General features: G+C 42.0%; 3 protein-coding genes across 4 annotated transcripts in view; 2 read left to right on the top strand and 1 right to left on the bottom strand.

Annotated features, from left to right (window-relative positions):
• Positions 1-24,828, bottom strand: part of LOC133131644 (uncharacterized) — a 139,387-nt gene that overhangs the window by 40,998 nt on the left and 73,561 nt on the right. The window lies entirely within an intron of this gene.
• Positions 1,289-14,343, top strand: LOC133130114 (uncharacterized). The gene is made up of 3 exons (XM_061244382.1): positions 1,289-1,317; positions 12,162-14,189; positions 14,335-14,343. Exons 2-3 carry the CDS (start codon positions 12,210-12,212, stop codon positions 14,341-14,343), a joined length of 1,989 nt encoding a protein of 662 aa, XP_061100366.1. The 5' UTR covers positions 1,289-1,317; positions 12,162-12,209.
• Positions 14,339-21,521, top strand: LOC133131683 (uncharacterized). 2 transcript variants are annotated; one of them, XM_061247089.1, is made up of 2 exons: positions 14,339-19,969; positions 20,068-21,521. In XM_061247089.1, exon 1 carries the CDS (start codon positions 14,433-14,435, stop codon positions 19,962-19,964), a length of 5,532 nt encoding a protein of 1,843 aa, XP_061103073.1. In that variant the 5' UTR covers positions 14,339-14,432; the 3' UTR covers positions 19,965-19,969; positions 20,068-21,521. The 2 variants fall into 2 exon arrangements, with proteins under 2 accessions (XP_061103073.1, XP_061103071.1); XM_061247087.1 differs by having other exon boundaries at positions 14,350-19,969; positions 20,065-21,521.

Here is a 24,828-nt window from a genome sequence, read left to right as displayed (position 1 = left end):
AAACCCACGCAGACACGGGGAGAACATGCAAACTCCACACAGAGAGGCCCCGGCCGACAGGGATTCGAACCCAGGACCTCCTTGCTGTGAGGCGGCAGTGCTACCCACTGCACCATCCGTGCCACCACCCATTCACACGCCAATGCCAATAGGTTGCCATGTAAGGCACCAACCAGCTTGTCGGGCGAAATTGGGGGTTAGCTGTCAGGTGAAATTGGGGGTTAGCTGTCTTTCTCAGGGACACAACCAGGGTAACCTGCAACCCCGCAACTGCCAGACAGCTTACCTCCTGAGCCAATATCGTCCAGACATGTTTATTATGAAACATGACAGTTTTTATATAGCAGCTATTTAAGTGATGTAATCTTTTCTACTGATCAGCGATGAAAAGGACTTCTAGTTCCTGGGATCCTGGATAATCATGCCATTGTGTGGCGCCACACCTGTTCATGGGAACACAGCAAGGTGAGCCCAAGGCACATTAACAGTCGTCTCGCATTTGCAAACTGGCACCAGAATGAGCCCAGAGGCTTCTGGCATGAGGATCTGTGCACAGATGAGCTTTAAGTGGATAATCTTGGATGACACAGGTGCCATTATGCCTGGCGTAATGCAAATTATGAAACAACAAGCATTATGGGTTTTTTTTACACATTAATTTCTACATTTGGTGTAATAAATATAATATGTAAACACAGACAGAATATATTTTTTAAGCATTACATGTTCCATAGCATAACAAGACACATGATTTAAAAAAGAAAAGAAAAGTAATTGTCCATTGCAATGGACAGGAGGTCTGAAGAGATGTAACACAGGAAAACAATGTGTATGTATTAACCCTAACCCCTAACCCTAACCCTTCACAGCCAGGATTGAGATATTCGTTGATTGTAGAATTTTAGATGTTAGAGAGATAGAAATCAACATGCACATGTATACCAAATATACATATTATCTATTAATTTTTACCATCCAATCCAGTGTGAATAAAAATAATCAAAATTATTAACTGACATATAAATGGATAGGCCAGTCAGACCGATTTTCTCAAGCATCCAGACCTGACATCCATTGCAATGCACATGAAAGAAAATAAATAAAGAGTTGACTTTTTATTAATTCTTTAGTTTGTGTCTGATTTCTACATGGGGATGGAGTTGGAATCTGGAAAAGTATCTTCTGTACAGTGGGTGCAACCAGGTGTGTCTCAGAGAGTAGGCGTGTCCTGTGGAAGGGTGTCACCTGTTTCAGGAAATAAATGCTGTGTGTTCCTCTCCAAGTGACAGAAAGGACTGGGCTGCACTCTCCTTTCCTGTAAGTACACTTTTAATCTTCATATGCTGATAGCACTGTGTGTAAAGTGTGCAGGCCACACTCATTAGTGATGAAATCTGCATTTGGCTTTTCAAGGGTCATTCACTGGCAACAACACTGTGATCTACTGTAAGTTTGAAACAGATGGTGATGTAGTCACTTAGTGTTTCATCGGAATCTTGCACCTGAGAAAAGCCGAAGTCAACTAGCTAAATATGAACTTTAAAATGAAAGAGATGGTGAGGTACATTGATGTAATTCTGCCCATGATTCTCAAAAGATCAGATTAACTTTTGTTTCTATTGCGATGATTAACCTTGCAAAAGATTGTCCTACAAAAGCATATGCAAATGAAGTTCTTTTGAGGTGAACCTTTCATTTCATTTGGAAAAATGGGATGAATAACAGGACTCAAATAGCTTCATGCCTTTTGGAGAACGATGATGAAGACAGACAATTCATCGGGTCTCGACAGTGAAGACTCTGATGAAGAGTGATGCCATTTCGAACAGCAAATTGATCCCGCTGAGGATCAACTTCACGAGTAAGTAAAAGAGTTTCTTAAATTCATATTGGTAAATATGCGTGCTGTAATAATAAAATAATAGCCTACCATTCTGTGTTTGTATTACAGTAGGTAACTGCTTTCTACATATTGTATATATGTCACATTTCATAACAATTTTGGTTTTATTTTATTTACAGAGATGAAGATGCTGAACAGGAAATAGATTGTCCAGCAGCTGAGGGTCACCAGTAAGCAAAGGCTAACTGTATTTTTGACCATGATATTGGTAAATATTTGTGATGTGTGGTGGCATAGCCGTGATTCTAAAAGCAAGTGTAAAATCGATATTAGCATCAAGTAGTTGTTGGGATTTGGTTTAGCTAATGTGGTTTCAGTGTCATTGATAACTTCAATCAACTGTACATTGCTCTGGATAAGAGCATCAGTCAAATGCCATTAATATAATGTCATTCAGAACACAGGAACCAGTAGCAAACACCGTCTAATCCAGCAACCAGAGATCAGGGTACACGAAGCAGAACACAGGAAAAGTAGACAGGATAAACGCTGGATAATGGCACATTACAATCTGGCAAAGAACAGACCAAATGGGCAGACTTAAATACACAGACGATGAGGTGAAATGATTAACAGGTGTGCAAACAGGGAACAAAGTGTGCAAACAGGGAACAAAGTGAACCAAATGACTGAAAAACAGAACAGCAGAAAGCAACAGGGGACAGAAAATGCGAAACGCTAAGGAAACAGACAAAAACTGAAATAGAAAAACACAGATCAGAAGGTACCAACGCGTATATCGCGTTTACAAGCGGCCGAAATGAGCTTCCTCCGTAGGGTGGCCGGGCTCAGCCTTAGAGATAGGGTGAGGAGCTCGGACATCCGGAGGGAGCTCGGAGTAGAGCCGCTGCTCCTTCGCGTCGAAAGGAGCCAATTGAGGTGGTTCGGGCATCTCATCAGGATGCCTCCCGGGCGCCTCCCTTTGGAGGTTTTCCGGGCTCGTCCAACTGGGCGGAGACCCCGAGGGAGACCCAGAGCCCGCTGGAGAGATTATATTTCTCTCCTGGCCAGGGAACGCCTCGGGATCCCCCAGGAGGAGCTAGAATGCGTTGCTGGGGAGAGGGACGCCTGGAATACCCGGCTTTGCCTACTGCCCCCGCGACCCGACTCCGGATAAGCAGGTGATGATGGATGGATGGATGGATATATATATATATATATATACACACATGTTCATACTGTAGTTAGTGTGATGTTTTCAATAAAAATATTCCAAAATCCAACAATGTCTTTGTTTCCGTCTTCCTCATGGCTCAATGAGAACTGTTTTGTGAAGAGCCTTTGTTTTCAAGGTGGGCAGGGGTGAGTAGCCAAATGCATGTTTTTACAACATTGCTGTATGTGTTCAAAACTACTGTTTACAATTCGTTCGTTTCAATTTACATATGTGACCCAGCATGAGTTTCAGATACATGCATGGCACTCGCCCATTTGACAGGGGAGACACGTTACAGAATCTTTAGCTAATTCTTTCTTTGTCGCGCAGTGTAGCTAATTCATATTTTGCCTTTTGTCTTTTGCTCTAACACAATATTTATATATATACAGTGGTGTGAAAAAGTGTTTGCCCCCTTCCTGATTACTTATTTTTTTGCATGTTTGTCACACTTAAATGTTTCAGATCATCAGACAAATTTAAATATTAGTCAAAGACAACACAAGTAAACACAAAATGCAGTTTTTAAATGAAGGTTTTTGTTATTAAGGGAGAAAAAAAATCCAAACCTACATAGCCCTGTGTGAAAAAGTGATTGCCCCCCCTGTTAAACCATAACTCAACTGTGGTTTATCAAACCTGAGTTCAATTTCTCTAGCCACACCCAGGCCTGATTACTGCCACACCTGTTCTCAATCAAGAAATCACTTAAATAGGACCTGCCTGACAAAGTGAAGTAGACCAAATGATCCTCAAAAGCTAGACATCATGCCGAGATCTAAAGAAATTCAGGAACAAATGAGAAAGAAAGTAATTGAGATCTATCAGTCTGGAAAAGGTTATAAAGCCATTTCTAAAGCTTTGGGACTCCAGCCAACCACAGTGAGAGCCATTATCCACAAATGGCGAAAACATGAAACAGTGGTGAACCTTCCCAGGAGTGGCCGGCCGACCAAAATTACCCCAAGAGCGCAGTGACCAAGAGGTCACAAAAGACCCCACAACAACATCCAAAGAACTGGATGCCTCACTTGCCTCAGTTAAGGTCAGTGTTCATGACTCCACCATAAGAAAGAGACTGGGCAAAAATGGGCTGCATGGCAGAGTTCCAAGACGAAAACCGCTGCTGAGCAAAAAGAACATTAAGGCTCGTCTCAATTTTGCCAGAAAACATCTTGATGATCCCCAATACTTTTGGGAAAATACTCTGTGGTCTGACGAGACAAAAGGTGAACTTCTTGGAAGGTGTGTGTCCCATTACATCTGGCGTAAAAGTAACACCGCATTTCAGAAAAAGAACATCATACCAACAGTAAAATATGGTGGTGGTAGTGTGATGGTCTGGGGCTGTTTTGCTGCATCAGGACCTGGAAGACTTGCTGTGATAAATGGAACCATGAATTCTGCTGTCTACCAAAAAATCCTGAAGGAGAATGTCCGGCCATCTGTTTGTGACCTCAAGCTGAAACGAACTTGGGTTCTCAGCAGGACAATGATCCAAAACACACCAGCAAGTCCACCTCTGAATGGCTGAAGAAAAACAAAATGAAGACTTTCGAGTGGCCTAGTCAAAGTCCTGACCTGAATCCTATTGAGATGCTGTGGCATGACCTTAAAAAGGCGGTTCATGCTCAAAAACCCTCCAATGTGGCTGAATTACAACAATTCTGCAAAGATGAGTGGGCCAAAATTCCTCCACAGCGCTGTAAGAGACTTATTGCAAGTTATCGCAAACGCTTGATTGCAGTTGTTGCTGCTAAGGGTGGCCCAACCAGTTATTAGGTTTAGGGGGCAATCACTTTTTCACACAGGGCCATGTAGGTTTGGATTTTTTTTCTCCCTTAATAATAAAAACCTTCATTTAAAAACTGCATTTTGTGTTCACTTGTGCTGTCTTTGACTAATATTTAAATTTGTTTGATCTGAAACATTTAAGTGTGACAAACATGCAAAAAAATAAGAAATCAGGAAGGGGGCAAGTGCATAACTATTGTGCAATATTATCGAGAAAACAAGGTATTCCGTTTGCCATCAGTTGGCAGAAATAGGAAATTATGTTGTCTTCTAAACCAGATAACAACTCGTAACCTTCGGGATTAAAATTTTTTCTTTTTATTATAATTTCAATAAGAGGACGGTAATATTCTCAGGGGTGCTTCCATTACCGTCCACTTCATATTTAAACAGATTTTTTAAAACAAATTCTCGTTTTTAAAAACCTAAAACAAGCTTGTGGCTTCCAGGAAGTGTGCGTCCTAAACAAATCCTGTGTGTAATGCATTACCGCCACCTAGCTGTGACGACAGGGACTGCAATTAACAGGATGGGGGCGCGCAGTTTTCACAAAATAAAGCTCTAAATCAGTTGAATCTAACAACACGAAACCGCTGATGTTATATTCTGTAGTGAAAATTAAATGCAAGGTGTTGCTAAATATAGGCTACTAGTTGTTAATATAATGCAATGCGCAAAGCAAAATGCACAAAAGTCTGATAAAGTCTCATAACAAAGAAAAACAGCACAGCAGCTCACCAATTAATGTCCTAAACATTTCTTTAAACAAAAATGTTTTGTCACAGAAATGCATTGCTATTGTTATTCGATTCGCGTGCGAAGTAACCCTTTACTTTACAAAATAGCCCTGGAATTTGAAATAATGAATTAAATCTTGATACCGAAAAATAAGAGAATCTGCATATGGAGTAGTGTGCAAAAATGTGGGCACCCCTGATCAAAAAGCCTTTTACTATTCAAAGATAACTTTTTATTTCAAAAAATAAAAAAAGGAAAAGGCCCTTTGCAGAAGTTTGGGAGCCTGTCAGACAGAACTTTATAACTCTTCCTTGGGCAACTATAACAGCCTGTGAATGCTCCCTGTAGCCAGCTAAGAGTCTTTCAATCCCCACTTTTGGAATTTTCCCCCATTCTTCTTGGCAGAACACCTCTAGCTCAGAAATATTCTTCAGCCTCCTTGCATGTACAGCATATTTGTGATCTCTCAACAGATTTTCAATAATATTCAAGTCTGGGGACTGTGGTGACCATTCCAAAACCTTAATCCATCTTTCCTGGAGGTAGTTCATGGTTGATTTCAATGCATGCTTTGGATCATTGTTTTGCTGGAATAACCTCTCTTCAACTTCAATGTCTGGACTGACCTTTGAACATTAGCCTCTAGAATTTCTTGACATTTGGTGGAATTAATTCTTCCTTCCACTTGCACAGTATTTCCTGTGCCCCCAGCTGCCACACAACCCCAACGCATAATAGGCAGCCTGTAGCGTAGTGGTTAAGGTAAACGATTGGGACACACAAGGTTTGTGGTTCTAATCCCGGTGTAGCCACGATAAGATCCACACAGCCGTTGGGCCCTTGAGCAAGGCCCTTAACCCTGCATTGCTCCAGGGGAGGATTGTCTCCTGCTCAGTCTGTACGTCGCTCAGGATAAGAGCGTCTGCCAAAATGCCAATACTATTATGGATGGTAATACAAACCAGGGAGGTAGGCTATTAATGACATTCTTGTTGAAATTTAGTCTGTATTATTCACATATTGCTGTCGCTTTTAAAGAAACAAACTGAAAGATGTATACTGCCCAGTTTGTATGCTACACGTTTATTCTCTTCAGTTATCACGGCTGTTGACAGATGGAGAATGTCATGAGATAATATCTCACGCCTGCGACACAGCTGCACAGGAACAGGTTGCATGGAAGGTCTGGAGCAGGTGTAAAGCTACAAACATTTTCATAATAATTTCAAGGTTTAGAATCTCAATGTCATGTTGTCATGGATTTCGGCGTCGGCACAAATGACAGTCAAATGTGGTCATACGATCTGTTTAATGCACGAGGCCCCTGGGTTTGGGAAACGTGGACGGTATGTGGACGGTGGAGAGTCTGGTGGCCTGGCCAGTTTTTCATGTTTGAATGTTCTCCTCCCCAAGAGTATTTTGGATGGAGGCCTTTATCCAGCAACATGCAATAAAGTGCGAATCATAACCAGGGACAAGTGCGCTGAAAGCCCTAGAGGGAATTCTAGTTAGATGCTTTTATCCAAAGCGACTTACAGTTGATTAGACTAAGCAGGAGACAATCCTCCCCTGGAGCAATGCAGGGTTAAGGGCCTTGCTCAACCCCCAACTGATCACATAGATAAGGCCAACTGATCACATAGATAAAAATTTGGCAGGGGTGGGGAGAGGAGCAGCCTGAAAAGGTGAATCTTCAGTCTGTGCTTGAAGGTGGTCAGGGTCTCTGCTGCTCTGACCTCCACAGGGAGGTCGTTGCTGTAGAGAAAAGGTGGATGCCAGATTATTGGTCACCGCCCTTGCTTTTGAATGCAAGGCAGGCAAACAAGCTTTCAGAACTAGAATTGCAGATTTAAATTAGCAAACAACAATTGTCAAACTTTTATGGAACATGGCAGTATCAACAGCATGTTGTTTTTCGTACATGTATTGCATTTAACAGATATTGACGACAACAGTAGTTTTGGCGAACGTTCATTCAACAATTGTATTTATGACCTGGATCGGGTAGATTAGCATGCATCCTGTCATTATCTGTAGCAAACATGGCACTATTCCCAGAGAGGAAACTTTCTAATCTCTTAACTTCTTATGAGCAAATTACACAACCCCATTCTCCAAACAATGTGTATTAATATTGTAAAACCTATATTAATAGATTATTTGTTATTTTAAAGTTTGTATTGGTAGGCCTACATTGCATTGTTTAAGCTAGCGAGGTTACCATAGCAGCAGAGGGAGCGGTACTCACCACTGAATTGTAAAATAAAAACATTTGCATCCGTATTTCTGTGAATATGAACCATAATTCTAAACATGCTCGCTCACGTACAGTTCATATTTTAAGGTTTACCAAATGCAAAGATCAGCGTTGAACCTTGATATGACGATTAAAAAAAGAGAAAGAAATAATGAATTTAGACTCAGTTTTGCTGTAGTTAACTCAGCTACATTTCAAAGTAAAATATCTTATTTTTCACTCCACTGCTTTCTGCAGCATGTGTCATTAATCATTACCCCTAAGTGTGGAAGAAATGTGTTGCCTAAAATATCTCAAAGAAATCCAAAAGATGAAAAATGAAAGTGACTCACTGCTTCAGCCTTCTGGGCTCCGGCCCAAAGCAACAGACAGTGAGCCTCGGCGGAACAGAACATCTTTTTTATCAGTGGAGCTGTGGAGTAGAATCTTGCCTGTGATAGGCCGAAATTCAATGCAGAATCCTGCACGTATTCTTTCCCCACTGGTGAAACTCTACTCTGCTATATGCCAATAAAAACTTATTATGCCAAAATAAAAACTTGAGTGCAGAATTTGACACTGTTTCATATGTAAAAATGTGCAGTTCTGTTTTGTTAATGGAATTTGTGTGAATATTTATATATATATATATATATCCATCCATCCATCCATCCATCATCACCCGCTTATCTGGAGTCGGGTTGCGGTGGCAGTAGGCAAAGCCGGGTATTCCAGGCGTCCCTCTCCCCAGCAACGCATTCTAGCTCCTCCTGGGGGATCCCGAGGAGTTCCCAGGCAAGGAGAGATATCTCTTCAGCGGGTTCTGGGTCTCCCTTGGGGTCTCTGCACAGTTGGACGAGCCCGGAAAACCTCCAAAGGGAGGCGCTCGGGAGGCATCCTGATCAGATGCCCGACCACCTCAATTGGCTCCTTTTGACGCGAAGGAGCAGCGGCTCTACTCCGAGCTCCCTCCGGATGTCCGAGCTCCTCATCTCTAAGGCTGAGCCCGGCCACCCTACGGAGGAAGCTCATTTCGGCCGCTTGTATACGCGATCTCGTTCTTTCGGTCACTACCCAAAGCTTGTGACCATAGGTGAGGGTTGGGATGTAGATCGACCAGTAAATCGAGAGCTTTGCCTTCTGGCTCAGCTCCCTCTTCACCATGATGGTCTGGTGCATTACTGCTGACACTGCACCGATCCGCCTGTCGATCTCACGCTCCCTTCTACCCTCACTCGTGAACAAGACCCCAAAATACATGAACTCCTTCACTTGGGGCAAAGACTCGTTCCCAACCCGGAGGGAGCAATCCACCATTTTCCGGCAGAGAACCATAGCCTCGGACTTGGAGGTGCTGACTCTCATCCCGGCCGCTTCACACTCGGCGGCAAACCGCTCCAGTGCATGCTGAAGGTCACGGTCCGATGAAGCCAGCAGAACCACATCATCCGCAAAAAGCAGAGATGCGATTCTGAGGTCACCAAACCGGACACTCTCCTCACCTTGGCTGCGCCTTGAGATCCTGCCCATGAATACCACAAATAGGACCGGTGACAAGGGGCGACCTTGGCAGAGTCCAACACCCACAGGAAACGTGCTTGACTTTGTGCCGAGGATGCGGACACAGCTCTCACTTTGGTTGTACAGGGACCGGATGGCTCGTAACAACGGCCCCAGTACCCCATACTCCCGCAGTACACCCCACAGGGTTCCCCGGGGGACATAGCCGAAAGCCTTCTCCAAATCCACAAAGCACATGTGGACTGGATGGGCAAACTCCCATGACCCCGCCAGCAACCCTGCCAAGGTAAAGAGCTGGTCCACTGTTCCACGACCAGGACGGTAGCCTGGTCGTGGTAGAGTAAGCTTTCCCAGGGAGGCTGAGGAGTGTGATACCCCAATAATTGGAGCACACCCTCTGGTCCCCCTTCTTGAAAATGCCCCCCCCCCCCCCCCCCCGGTCTGCCACTCTGCAGGTACTGTCCCCGACCTCCACGCGACACTGAAGAGGCGTGTCAGCCAAGACAGCCCTACAATGTCCAGAGCCTTCAGCATCTCAGGGCGAATCTCAATTACACCCGGCGACTTACCACTGAGGAGCTTTTTGACTACCTCAGCAACTTCCGCCAGGGATATAGGTGCAGATTCCCCCGAGTCTTCTGGCTCTGTCTCTTCCACAGAGGACGTGTTGTTCGGGTTCAGGAGCTCCTCGAAGTGCCACCGCCCGACAATATCCCCAGTCCGGGTCAGCAGTTCACCTCCCCTGCTGTAAACAGCCTGAGACAAGCCCTGCTTTCCCTTTCTGAGTCGTCGGATGGTTTGCCAGAACTTCCTCGAGGCCAACCGAAAGTCCTTCCCCATAGCCTCCCCGAACTCCTCCCATACCCGGGATTTTGCTTCAGCGACTGCCGAAGCCGCAGCCCTTCTGGCCACCCGGTACCTGTCTGCTGCTTCAGGGGACCCCCGGGCCAGCCAAGCCCGAAAGGCCTCCTTCTTCAGCTTGACGACCTCCCTCACCGCTGGATTTGGGTTCTTGGGTAGCCGCCCCGACAGGCACCGATGACCTTCTGGCCACAGCTCCTGCTTGCCGCCTCTGCAATGGAGGCTTTGAACATGACCCACTCGGACTCCATGTCCCCAGCTTCCCCCGGGATGCATGAGAAGTTCCTCCGGAGGTGGGAGTTGAAGACCTCGCGAACAGGGGCCTCCGCTAGACGTTCCCAGTTCACCCTCACTACACGTTTGGGTTTACCGGGTCTGTCCGGCAGCCTGCCCGGCCACTTGATCCAACTCACCACCAGGTGGTGATCAGTTGACAGCTCTGCTCCTCTCTTCACCCGAGTGTCCAAGACATACGGCCGCAGGTCTGATGATACGACCACAAAGTCGATCATCGATCTTTGGCCTAAGGTGCTCTGGTACCAAGTACACTTATGAGCTACCCTGTGCTCGAAATGCTGTTTGTTATCGACAATCCATGACCAGCACAGAAGTTTAAATAACAAAACACCGCTTGGGTTCAGATCAGGCAGGCCATTCCTCCCAATCACCCACTTCGAGGTTTCTGTGTCGTTGCCCACATGAGCGTTGAAGTCGCCCAGCAGAACTATGGAGTCTCCGGGTGGCACCCTTTCCAGGATGCCGCCCAGTGACTCCAAGAAGGCCAGATACTCTGAACTGCCGTTTGGTGCATAAGCACAAATGACAGTCAGAGCGTTCCCCCCAGCAACACGTAGTCGCAGAGAGGCGACCCTCTCGTTCCCTGGGTGGAACTCCAACACAGTGGCACTCAGCCGGTGGCTTGTGAGTATCCCCACACCTGCCCGGCGCCTCTCACCTTGAGCAACTCCAGAAAAGAACAGAGTCCAGCCCCTCTCCAGGAGTTTGGTTCCGGAACCAGTACTGTGCGTGGAGGTGAGCCAAACTATATCTAGTTGGTACCGCTCCGCCTCCCGCACTAGCTCCGGTTCCTTCACCACCAGAGAGGTGACGTTCCACGTCCCCAGAACCAGTGTGCAACGCCGAGGATCAGCATGCCCGGATCCCCGCCCTTGCCCACTGCCCGTTGGGCAAAGCACCCGACTCCAATGCCGACCCCTGCAGGTGGTGAGCCCACAGGGTGGCGACCCCACGTGACCAGTTCGGGCTGTGCCCGGCCGGGCCCCGTGGGATAAGGCCCGGCCACCTGACACTCGCCGACGAGCTCCCCTCCCGGGTCTGGCTCCAGCAGGGGGCCCCGGTTTCCCTTTTCCGGGCGAGGTAACTGGGTCATTGTGTGGCCATATCATGGAGTCTTTGAATATTTATATATATATTTATATATGTGTATATATATGTATATGTATATACTTATATATATGTATATATATGTATATATGTATATATGTATAGATGTATATATGTATATATATGTGTATATGTATGTATATATGTATATATATGTATGTGTATATATATATATATGTATACAAATAAAAGTTGACTATTCTCAATGAAGGAGAAAAGTAAGAATACTTCAACTAATTACAATAAGAAAAGAGAAACAATAGAGCCCAAAACTGGTGTTTCGAGTTTTATTTGGAAGCATGTTTGCAGTTTCTTGGTAGTGTCCATGCATTTTGAGCATTAAGCTGTTGTGCCTAGCTGTGTAGTGGCGAGGAGAGTTGTACGAAACTTTTGTGAAAAATATTTGCTGGAATAATCATGCAGAAAGAGTAAATCCCAAATATCCTAAATAAGTAAGTAAAATAGGTACATTAATAGGTAATTAATATAAATAATTGGATTTTTGTTATGAATACATTACACTGACAATATTTCGTATCTTTCAGAAGAAATACTGAGCAAAAGGAAACCACAGCTTAGCTGCTGAAGAATAAAAAATGGGGAACAAACTACCAACAGAAGCTAACATGGGCAACAGGCTGAGGTGTGCCAGGTGTGACTCAGTACTGCCTCCATGCAGATCATTTGATGATTTATCAAAGAGGAAAATTGATGGCAGAAATCAATACGTGTTCAATCGTGGTGAATACTACAGGGAGTTTAATCATTCCCAATACTTCTGCAGCGACTGCTTTTATAGCCTAATCAGAGATAGAGAGAAAAAGGAGAGAGAGCAGGAACAGAGGCAAAGAAGAGAAAAACTGAGCCAAAAACTGCAACGATCACAACAACGTGCTGACCAGCAACAGCAACAGCAACAACTGAGCAGGAAGTCAGTGCAATTTGAGCAAAAGCAATCTGTACTGAAACAGCAGCTGAATGAGTTTTCGCCTGATGAACCAGACGAATTCAGCGATGACCTCCTAGAAGTCCTCTCATCCCAATGTGACGTCCCAATAACAAGCCTCAGTCTCAGCCTCCTCTCAGATGCTCAACTGAGGCAGATAATGTCAGCTATGGACAGCCTTCTGTTTGAGAAATGGATAGATGCCCGTCCGCCCATCAACATATTACAGCATGCACAGGTATTTCTCACACAGCTGTGTATCCTGACTCTGAAGACATCTGAGAAAGCTTCTATCCAAAGTGTCTCTAATCAGGTGCAGTCCCTGGTGCAAACCATCAGCAAATCAGCGCATAATGTTTTTGAGACTTTCTTGCTCACTCAAGCCCTCTATTTGACCGTTATGCACCTTTTCACTGAGGATGATGACTCTGATGCAGTGCACATCGCCAAACAATGGGCTGAGGGAGACCTTTCTGCTGAGACCCTCTTTGTTCTAAACTTCCTCTACACTCTCACAGAGTCCCTTCAGAATGTAGTCGGAATGGCCTCAGTTTTTGTTTTAAAGATGGAAATCCAGTGCTTGAGGCTTCTGTTGTCTATACTCACACATCTCAATGGCAAAGACGCCCACAAAGAAGTTGCAGAAATGCACATCAGTCTTGTGCAAACAAATGGTTGGAGCCCTATTGAAGCATTGACTCTCCTCAAATTACTTTCAGATAGATATGCCGAGGATGCTTCAATAAGTAAAATCCTTACTTTAGTACAAGTGTATGATGTATCTCCAATGTGGAAAGATAACTGTGAGCGATCTCTCATTGAGGCTATCGAGTTATCTGGCCCTGAGCATTTCTACACAACTTTCCTAGAGACCCTTGAAAACCAAGATTTGGATAATTATGATGCTTTAGCAGCATTAAGAGAGAGCTGGAATTTTGATGAATCAGTAATGAAGAGGGTACTGACCATCACAAACAACACGTCTAACACCCTGCAGAATTCACAGAATGATGCAAAAGATGTACAAGCTTTAAGACGAGACTTTGATGGCAACTTTGATGATAACCAGATGCAGGAAATGCTGACTCAGCTCTGCAAAGCAGTTTTCCACACAAAAGGCTGGTGGCCATCCCGACGTCAGATGATGCACTGGAGTGCAGCAGTGCTGGCTGAGAAAAGCCAACCAGTAAAGCTGGTTGGGTTTGAAGAGGACCCATGTATCACAGCCATGATAGCAGCTGTGCAAATCTGCACGGGAAACAAACTAGATATTGTGCTGAGCTCTGGTGCTCTTTCAGAGCAGGAAACCAAGGAGTGGTCTGATTTCTACAAGGTTCTTGGAATTTCAGTCAACACGAACAGGAGAAATACTAATGAGTCATTTGAGGTTTATGAAGCAGACATTGTGTATGGTAGCATTGAAGACTTTGTCACAGATTACTTACAATACAGTTTCGAGGTGGTGGAAGCTGGGCGTCCTCAGCTTATTCGTGGGTTCATCATTGAGAAAGGGTGCCTCAGTACTGGCCGTAGTCTGAAATTTTCAAGGCTGAAGGGCAATGAGGCCCTGGCATCTGTGGTAGAGGAGTTGCAAAGCCTCATGGGTAAACTTTCCAGCGAGGAAATGGAAGTGAGGCGTACCTTTGTTATGGAAATATTCAATATGCTCCATGCTGACCTAAAAGAGGGTATAGACATGGATGTTATGAAACTCTCACAAACACTTACTGGTGAGAAATTGCCTTCTCGAGATGTCTTTGTTCTTACCTTCCTAGAGAGTCTGACAAAAGCAGTTGCTGAAGAAGAAAGAACCAAGAAAATCAGAAATTCCCCTCTCGTTAAATGGTGCTTCGAGAGTTTACTTGCCTGTGCAATGCAATTCCAAGCCTCTGCTGGGGCAAAAGAACTTCTGCAGACTGTGTTGAATATTGTATCTCAGAAACTTTGGGCACCCAAAGAGATCTTCAAACTCCTTGGAGCCTTAACTTCCCACCACCATGATGAAAACTTTATTTCCATCATGAAGATTTTACATTTGATGACAACATATCAAATATCTTCAGAGTGGAAAGATGAGAACAACCAATCTCTCCTTCAGCTCATAGATTCAACAGGAACCCAGGATCTGATTCTGAATTTGGAAAATAGTTGCAAAGCAGAGAAAAATAAAAGTCTTGATACTCTCTTTGATGAAATCAGGGCCATGAAAGACCTTGATGAAGAAACACTGGAGAAATCATACACTATAGTAAAGCATGTACAAGACCTGATTAAAACTGGTGAAATTAAGAACCACACAGATGTACAGCGAGCTCGGAGTCTGAGCCACAGCATGAAAACAGAAGACCTGCAGGAGGTCCTGGCTGTCTTGTGCAATGCTGTAAACAATACAATAGCTGGGGGCTGGTGGTATCCTAGAGATACTCAAATGACAAGCTGGTGCTTCTTAGCCTTGGCTGACAATGGAAAGCTCTTGCAGATGGGCACTGGAGAAGGGAAGTCTGTTGTGGTAGCTATGTTTGCAACACTGCGTGCTCTCAGGGGTGAAAAAGTAGATGTGATCTCCAGCTCTCCTGTGTTATGTCAAAGGGATGCAGAGGAATGTGCTGATTTCTTCAGCTACTTTGGCCTCACGGTGGACACAAACACCAATAAAACCAAAGATGCAGATCGAAAGAAATGCTACGAGAAGGATATAATCTATGGAACTGTTGAGACATATGCTGCAGACCATCTTCGCCAGACATTTGAGATGAAGGACGTGAGACCTGATCGCAGGTATGAGTGCATCATAATCGATGAAGTGGACTTGCTGCTTCTGGACCAGGGAATACAGGTGACCTACCTGTCCAGCTCCATGTCTGCCCTGCAGCACCTGAACATTATTCTGACCATGATCTGGGCCCATGTATACCAGTACCGCATCCGGTCCGCAGGATACCAGACACTCATATGTGGTCCCCCCGCTTCATTCTACAAAGTTATATTTGACTCAATGAATACAGAGGACACTGAAATCGATGACCCTATGGATGTTTTGCAGATTGCTGAAGAATGCAACATTGTTCAGAAAGGATTTACGGAAGAGATCTACAAAAGTGATAAGGATGGCATAATTACAAAACTGAAAACTGTGACTGTAGAAGCTCAGCTGAATTTCTTCAAAGAAATGGAGGACTATGTCCCATATGGGTTCACTGTCTACAGTTTAGATGGCAATGGTTCTCTTAGCCTTAGAAAACAGAGTTTGAAAAAGCAAGTTATTCAAAACCTGAAATTTCTTGTTTTACATGAAGGACTGTGTTGTCCTGTCTATGATTCAGAAGATATTCTAGTTGACCCGATTGCAGAACTAATCTGTGGTCAACTAAATTACACTCCATGTGAAAACAATTCGAAAAAAATCAACATGCCTGGTTTCCTAAAAGATCTAGTGGAGCATAAAACGTCAACATGGGTACAGAATGCCTTTCTGGCCATGAGACTGAAGAAAGGACAGGAATATGTTGTGGAAGATGACCACATCTATCCTGTGGATTTCAAATCCACAGGTACTATTGAACTGAATAAGAAATGGGGTGAAGGTCTGCAACAATTTGTTGAGATTAAACACCAAATCAAAATAAGCACAATGACAGCAGTGACCAACTATGTTTCCAATATTGCCTTTTTTGAAAAATACAATGGGAAAATATATGGATTGACGGGAACACTTGGCAGCAAATCAGACATGATGTTTCTGAATAACCAATATCCAAGTGTCTCTGCCTGCAAAATGCCGTCATTCAAAGGGAAAAAGTTATTTGAAGTTAAAGGTATACTCAAGGTCTCAACTGAAGACTGGAAAGCAGGAATAAAACGTGTACTTATGAATGAAATTACCTCAAATTCCTACAGAGAAGGAAGAGCGGCCCTGGTGATCTGTGAAACAATCAATAGAGTCCATGAGCTCTATGAAGAACTAAAAGACAGCATTCCAGGTGAAATCATTCAATACACACGCAGTGACGCAGACAGTTTGAAAAGTATACGTACAAAACAGAATCCTGGTGATGTGGTGCTGGCCACAAACCTGGCAGGCCGTGGGACAAATATAAAAGTCATCAAAGACGTGAACAAAAATGGAGGATTATTTGTGATCCTCTCCTTCCTTTCTGACAATGAAAGAGTGGAACGCCAGGCCTTTGGGCGAACTGCACGCAAAGGTAACCCAGGATCTGCTCAGATAATCATGTCTACTGATCATCTAGATGAGTGTTACAGGACAGTAGATTCTATGGAGGAAGCAAAGGACATTCGAAATAGTCTTGCAATAGAGAAGATACAAGATATGCAGAATGACATTGATCAGATGCAACTGCGAGAGGACCTATTTGCAGAGTACTGCAAAACACTTAAAGAGATTTACAGCTGCACAGACAAAGATGAACAGAAGGCTATTGTTTGCGTCTTGAATGAGTTCTGGGGAATTTGGCTACAAACGCACTCAAAAGAAATTGAACAGCTGAAGAGAAATGAACTGCAGAACAGCTTGAGAGCTGATTTGGAATTTGCAAAAAAGCAGGCAGAGTCTCAGAATTCCCCCTCGTCTAGTATTTATCACTACATCAAGTTTGGGAATGTTGCACTGAAGGACAAAAACTGGAATGTCAGTGCCAGGCTCTTTGAAAAAGCTACAAAAACAGATGCAAGTTGGGCAGCCATAGCATTCTACAACCGTTCATACTGCATTATAAAGATGCAATCAGGAGATTATCTCACTCAAGCCAAAGATAATCTGAAGAAGGCACAGGATTCCTTGAAGTACTTAAGTGAGGAATGCATGACAGGCCTGAACTTTATAAAAATGGCCATTCCCAAATCTGCAAAGGGTACCACCACCACTCTTGAAAAACAGTATTCCACCAAGTGCAACATGCTCAATTACCTTGATAAAAATATGAAGGATGCCATGAAGAAACTGGATGAAATTAAGGGAAAGGGGAGGGATGCTCTTGCAAAAAAAGCTCCGGTCTTCACCCTGGTGTCAGATGATCAAGAAGAGCTCCAAATGGAAACCTTCAATCTCTATGATCGGGGTCTGAAATACATCTTTTCTGTGGAAGAGGAGCCTCGTTTCCCATGGGAAGCACTGGTGGTGTTCTTTCTCGGACTTGCACAGATTATCGGAGGGGCATTGCTCACTGCATTTACATTTGGTACACTAGCCAATGTTGGTATGGGACTCATCACTGAAGGAATCTCAGACTGCATCACTGGCATAGAGTCAATGATAACTGGTGAATTCAGCTGGCAATCATGGGCAATAGATAAAGCCATTTCTATTGGTGTCTCTCTCATTGGGTTTGGAATTGGAAAGCTGGTTGCAAAGGGCTTCAAAGTTGTTAAAACGGCAATGAAAGGATTCAGCAAGCTTAAGAATATGCCAAAGTTCTTTGGCAGTCAGGTTAAAGAGGGCTTTAGTATGACTATGAAGGCCAATATGAAGAATTCAGTAAAACTAACTGCTAAAAAAATTGTGGAGGAAACAGTTGCCTATGGAATTGAGAAGGCAGAGAATGAAATGATTAACAAAATAGTAGAGGAGATAGAAAAGGCAGTGGCGAGGGGATTACTCAATGAAGTGCAGTCCAATATGGAAAAAGATCCCCTTTTATCATCAACAAATTCCATTGTACTTTCTCACGCTGAGAATACGACTGAATTTAATGAACTCATGAAGGACCATATAATGAAGTCTCAATTGCTGTCCATTTTCACAGAGATAAGCACCGGAGCACTGGAGCCTTACTCTGCAGACCTCAGCTGGCAAAACCAGCTCAGCTCCTCCATCTTCAATGTGGTGGATGCTGTAAAGGATGATGCTAAAGGGAAAACAAAAATGATTCTGAATGCTATCAAAGCCGCTCATATGGCAGCACTGGCATCAGACGCTGTCGCTTCAGTGATCAAACTCGCAAGCACATATTTTGAAGGTCTGGATAAAGGGCTGGAACAGTTTCTGAAGAAAAAAAATGTCCAAAAGGCAGTGAAACAAAGCGACCTGTCAGATTCAGACAACGAAATACTGAAAAACTTCAGGCAAGAAATCGCCAAAAGTGTCAGCGATTTACTGGCATCTACTTTAGTTCAAGTGTTTCACCAGAAGTTCTCCAGTCACCTTGTTTCTTTGGCTCAAAGCAAAATAAATGATGCCATTGGGGAACATGTGAGCTCAGGGTTAAAAACTGAGGATTCTGAGAATCAGATTTCAGATGCACAGGACAGTCTATATGAAAAACACATGCCAAAAGATGAAAAGACAAAGGACCATGCTGAAAAGGTCAAGAATTCAGAGACGACTGGTAGCAATGTTGATATCAATGTCCTGTCAGAAGTCACTGGCACAAAGGTTGTGATCTTAACAGAAGGTAAAGATGGAAAACTTACCAAACTGCAGGAGATGAGCCCCAACAATGACGATGCCAGTGAGACTGTGACACTGGTCTACAGGCCCAAGAGTGATGAACACCCAGATGGACATTATGACGTGCTCATCAATGACCAGACAGTGAGTGTAGAGAAAGGTGACTTATATTCTGCTATGGCACATGGAATGAAACCAGGCGCAAGTAAGGAAGAGATTTCAGATGCAGCAGATGACCTGCGAGCTAAGGAGGCCGAGGCTCTTGAGGAAAAGCCCGCACTCTGGCAGTCCTTTATCCAGCGTGAAGAGTGGATTGAAGAACTAATAGTAGGGTCCTGGGGATTAGCACAGGGAGTTTCTTCATCAGAAGAAAGCGCGACTCTCAAAGACAAAATTATGAATATTGTGCAGCAAGAGAGTCAGTCTGCTGCAGACAGCAAATTGTGGTTAGCTAAGGCAAAAAGTATAGAAATAACCGGAATAATTATCAATGGAGATAATCAACCACCAAAGAACACTGTAATGACAGCTGAACATTTTCAATTAAACAGCAAGCTAACTAATGCAATGTTTGAGGTAGCTACAGACTTTTCTATGCATGCCACATGCAAGCTTCCAGTTGTTTATGCGCCATATGAGCGATATAATAAGTTCCCAACTGTGCAATCTGCAAATCTCAGTAAGTTATTGGCTGAAACCATGAGCAGGGATGACGTTGAGGGCACCTTCAAACTAACCATCCTTGGTTCGATGCCAACATTTATGCTGCTGAAGAAATATTTACAGAACGAAGAAATGAGTGTGACCAGATTGGACTCTTTTGAACAAAGTTTTCCAAAGCACGCTACAGAATTGGTAAACACGTGGTTCAAACTCCTGAAGTCCAAAACAGATATCATAAAACCACACAATAAACAAAGACTTGAACACTGGATCAACACTAAAAGATACCTTGATCCAAATGATCCCTTCAGGAAACTACTCACCAGTTCCATGTAAAAAAGGTAATATATAAAACCTCACAGAAATAATATATAGGTAGAAGCTGTATTTTTAACAAAATATTTGCACAAACACTAAACCTTTGTTTTATCTACAGCAGCTGTAGCCACTCATGAGCAGGGGACTGGCCAGAGGATGTTAAAGGCCAGATAAACTGCAGATGAGTGGCTCTACAGGAAGAGGTTCCCCCTCCCTTCCCTCCTTTTGTTGACCCGCCTTCATCTGACCAGCTGCGATATGTAATGTTTCAAAATGGCAACTATACAGCTGGGGGCTCTTGTTTATATGATCAGCTGTGACTGTGTTAAGGCTTTAATGAGCTATGATTTAACAACCCCAAGAAACTCACAAAAAGTTGTAATGCACTCATCACATGGGTGTTTTGTGGAAAGGGGATCGGAGGCATAGCTCATGAATGCTCTATTCTTGTATGTAATGAAATGCTAGCCAGTATGTGGTTGCAGGTTTCTTCATGTGCGTCAATGTTGAAAATAATGAATAATTAGCATTACAATTAAAATGAAACAACTGAAGAAATACAACTTTATAAATGGGCCAGCAATCATTATAAAAATGGCTAGCTGAAATGAGCATGTCTCTTACAGTTGCGCCCGATTAGTTAATTGTGAATAACTACCATACTAGCACTGGCTAGCAAGCAAAAAATTGTTTTAATTGCTCATGACTATTAAAACATAATACTCCTACCAGTTAGCTTGCTATCTGGTAGTATCTGCTATCTGCTAGTATGATAATTCATGACATTAACAAAATTTGAGTTTCACTCAATTTTACATTAACAATCATACTTTACTAACTTAGCTTGGCTTACATTACAGGTTAATGCTCAAATGTCAAATGTGTAACTCATTTAATGCTAATTAACAGATAAAACATTTAATTATCAGACATACAAGCTACTTAGTGTTAGAATTAAATATGTGGCTTGATCATTAGCCATTTAGGCAAAACTAACAAGGCAATTACTGCACTCTGTGCTAAATTGTGTGTTATTCCACAGAGCAAATCAAACATATTCTCATGATTTAACAGACACACAACTTCCCTGAAAATGCACAGGCTAGCTAGCATATACCTTTTTCAAAAGAACAGGCAAGAAGTTTTCATGAGCCATGCATCTTGACCCTATGTCCAATCAGAAGCAAGAGCGACTAAAACTGCCCTGCCCGCAGAACAGCCTTCATCCATGCAGCTCCGCCCCCAAGCTGCCCCTGACTCCGCGTGAGCTGTCAATCTGGCAGAGTCCGCCTACTTAATAATAGATATAATCAAAACTTTCTTTTTCTTATTCTGATACATTTATATTAGGGATGCTTTTATTTCTGGGTGAATTAAATATGCATGTTTTATAATGTAGTAAAATCTGTTTAATGTAGTTGCTTGTAACTTGCAAGATGGCCTCTCCTAGAGATGAATCATATAAAGGCAGCCGTAGAATCTTACTGTAGAATTACATGTGAAAGTGATGCATTTCTTTTATGTTGTTCTTTCTTCGCATTGATTCATTAGCAAAATAAACTTCATCCAAACTTTTGTCTTGTGTTTGCATTAAATAAAAAGCAGGCCACTTTAAGTGTTCATTGTAAGAAAACACATTGTAGCTTTCAGAGAACTGGATCATTTCCACAACCTCTGGAATTTTTATTTTTTAGTAAAATAAAAAAATGTACACATTAAGGATGTGGAGCATTGCCTTGCCGGGAAAATGAGGTCCATGAAAATGCGATGCTTCCAGCCTGGATCCTTCTCCCTCAGCAGGATTCTCCAGTCCTTACTAAAAACTATATTAGGAATGACTCGAGTGTCCACAGTACCATGGCTATTGGATGAAGAAACTTGGCTCAGGCAGTAAGAACAGTCGTCTGGCAGTCGGAGGGTTGCCGGTTCGATCCCCCGCCCGGGCTGTGTTGAAGTGTCCCTGAGCAAGACACCTAACCCCCAAATGCTCCTGACGAGCTGGTCGGTGCCTTGCATGGCAGCTAATCGCTGTTGGTGTGTGAGTGTGAGTGTGTGTATGAATGAGTGAAGGAGAAGCATCAATTGTACAGTGCTTTGGATAAAGGTGCTATATAAATGGCAACCATTTATCAGATGAGCCTCAAACCATCCTGCTGCTGTAGATACTACAACAGACATTTCTCCTGACTAATTTTCCAGTTGAACTCAATAGAAGAATTGTTCAGGAGAAACAACCCTTGAAGTATCTACTGTTTATCTAGTAGCAGCACAGTTGTTTGAGGCTGGTTTGACACCTCAGACCCTTAATGACTTAAAGCTATTTAGCCAACAAATGTGTTTTATACTGTATCAGCATAATTTACAGCCGAATCTAGTCCCACCGCCCAATTCCCATAGAGATCCATTTAACTGCAAAGAGTTTTAGTATTTCATTTCATTTCATTTCATTTTTATTTGTTCCTTTCATGAAAATGCACATTACAATATAAAGTTAACACACAAGTCCACAACACATCTGTCAAATAAATGCTTTTCATGATTGGAAAGGAGCAGAAAGAAGAATATAATTCTTATTTTTTGTCTGCCCCTTACTTGAACACAACATTCTTAGATGGTCTGCCTTTTCCATTAACCTACACCTTCACCCACACCATCACCTACACCCTTAATTCCAACAACATAAAACAAAATAACCTGTAAAATAGAAATCATATTCAAGTTCAAAACACTTAGTTAATTTTCATATGCATATTGTCTAATTTGTCTTTCTTTATACATTTTTTTAAACTGAAAGATATCTGTACAACCCTTTAAATCCTTCTGTTGAGAATTCCAAAGTTTGACGCCGCTAACAGAAACACACATTTGTTTTAAAGTGGTCCTAGCAACTTGATGCTAAAATCTCCTTCTATGATTTTCATCTTCTGAGGAAAACACAAACAGTTTTTGCACATTCTTTGGCAATACTCTCTTTTTAGCTTTGAACACAATTAATAATGTCTGCTGTTCAATTATCTCTTTGAGTTTCAATAACCGTGCCTTAACAAATAATCCATTAGTATGTTCTCTAAATTTGACTTTGTGAATAATTCTAACTGCTCTTTTCTGTGGTAAAAGCAATGGCATTGTATTGCTTATATATGTGTTACCCCACACTTCTGCACAATAACACAAATAAGGCAGTATAAGTGAACAGTACAACATTCTCATTGTGTTACAATCTAAAACATATTTTGTTTTGTTCAAAATAAAAATATTCTTGGACACCTTTTTTTTTACATGTGATATATGAGATTTCCATGTCAAATTTTCATCCATTATTACACCCAAAAACCTAAACTCGGATACTTTCTCAATGTTAATTCCATCAATAGATAATGAGATGTCATCCTTTTCTTTATTAGCAAACACCATAAACTTAGTTTTTTTCAAATTTAACGATAACTTATTTTCATCAAACCAAGATTTAAGTTTAACCATTTAATTTTCAATATTTTCAGATAAAGTTTTTAAATTATCTCCTGAACAAAAGAAATTTGTATCATCTGCGAACAACACAAATCTCAATAATTTTGAAACTTCACAGATGTCATTTATATATAAAACAAAAAGTTTAGGCCCCAAAACTGAACCATGTGGGACCCCACATTCAATTTTCATACATTCTGATGTATTACCAGCCTATTGCACATATTGTTGTCTATTGTTTAAATAACTAGTTAACCATTTTAGAACAACTCCTCTCACCCCGTATGTATTTAACTTAGAAATTAAAATCGAATGGTCTATAGTATCGAATGCTTTTTTTAAATCAATGAATACCCCTATTGTAAATTTCTTTCTATCAATTGCTGTTGTAATTTCTTCTATTATTTCCATTATTGCAAGACCTGTAGACCGGTTTGTCCTAAAACCATATTGACTCTCACTCAATAAATTGTTGTTTTCAATAAAACTATCTAATTTTTGAACAAACAGTTTTTCTAGCACTTTTGAAAATTGGGAAAGCAATGATACTGGTCTATAATTATTAAAACTGTGTTTATCTCCTGCTTTAAATAATGGAGTGACCTTAGCTGTTTTCATCCTCTCTGGAAAAGCACCTGCTCTAAATGAAAGATTGCATAACATAGTGGTTTGACTATGCAATCAATAGTCATTTTTACTATTTTCATGTCAATTCCATCACTGTCAGTTGATGTCTTGTTTTTTGTTTTAGCTACCACAGAAATTATTTCATTTTCTCTCACCTCTCCTAGAAACATTGACTGTATCACCTTATTTTCCCCTTTCCAGCCACTTTCTGTTTGTCCATGTTTTTTTATAATGTCATTTGCTAAACTAGGCCCAACATTTACAAAAAAAGAATTAAATGTTTTAATTAAAAATTCAAATGTTTTTAATCACCTTATTGTCCTTTACAAAATGGTTGGGTAGATCCGTTGATCCATATTTGTTCCCTATTATAGTATTTAAGATATTCCATGTACCCTTACTATTGTTTTTATTTAGATGTAACATTTTATTATAATATTTCTTTTTCTCTTGTCTCAATATACTGATTAACTTATTTTTTTCCAGCAGTCTCTGTTCTAAATTTGATGAAGTCTCTGTAAAGTTTGTTTTTCTTTTTACATGCATTTTGTAAACCCTTTGTTATCCAGGGTCTTTTATTATAACTATGTTTGTGCGTACATAAAACTGTTGGACAGTGTTTATCATATAGAGCTAAATAACAATGTAAAAATGAATCATATGCAGAATTCACCTCATCTGTATAAACCCCTCTCCACTCTTGTTTTAAGAGGTCATTTCTGAAGGCATTAATTGCCTCATCAGTCCTTACTCTTATATATCTGTGGCAATTTTCTGCTCTCTTTTT

This window comes from Conger conger, chromosome 6, assembly GCF_963514075.1.
Source record: "Conger conger chromosome 6, fConCon1.1, whole genome shotgun sequence".
Lineage (NCBI taxonomy): Eukaryota > Metazoa > Chordata > Actinopteri > Anguilliformes > Congridae > Conger > Conger conger.
The sequence above is the reverse complement of the archived record's forward strand: the minus strand, read 5'-3'. Positions and strand labels throughout refer to the sequence as shown.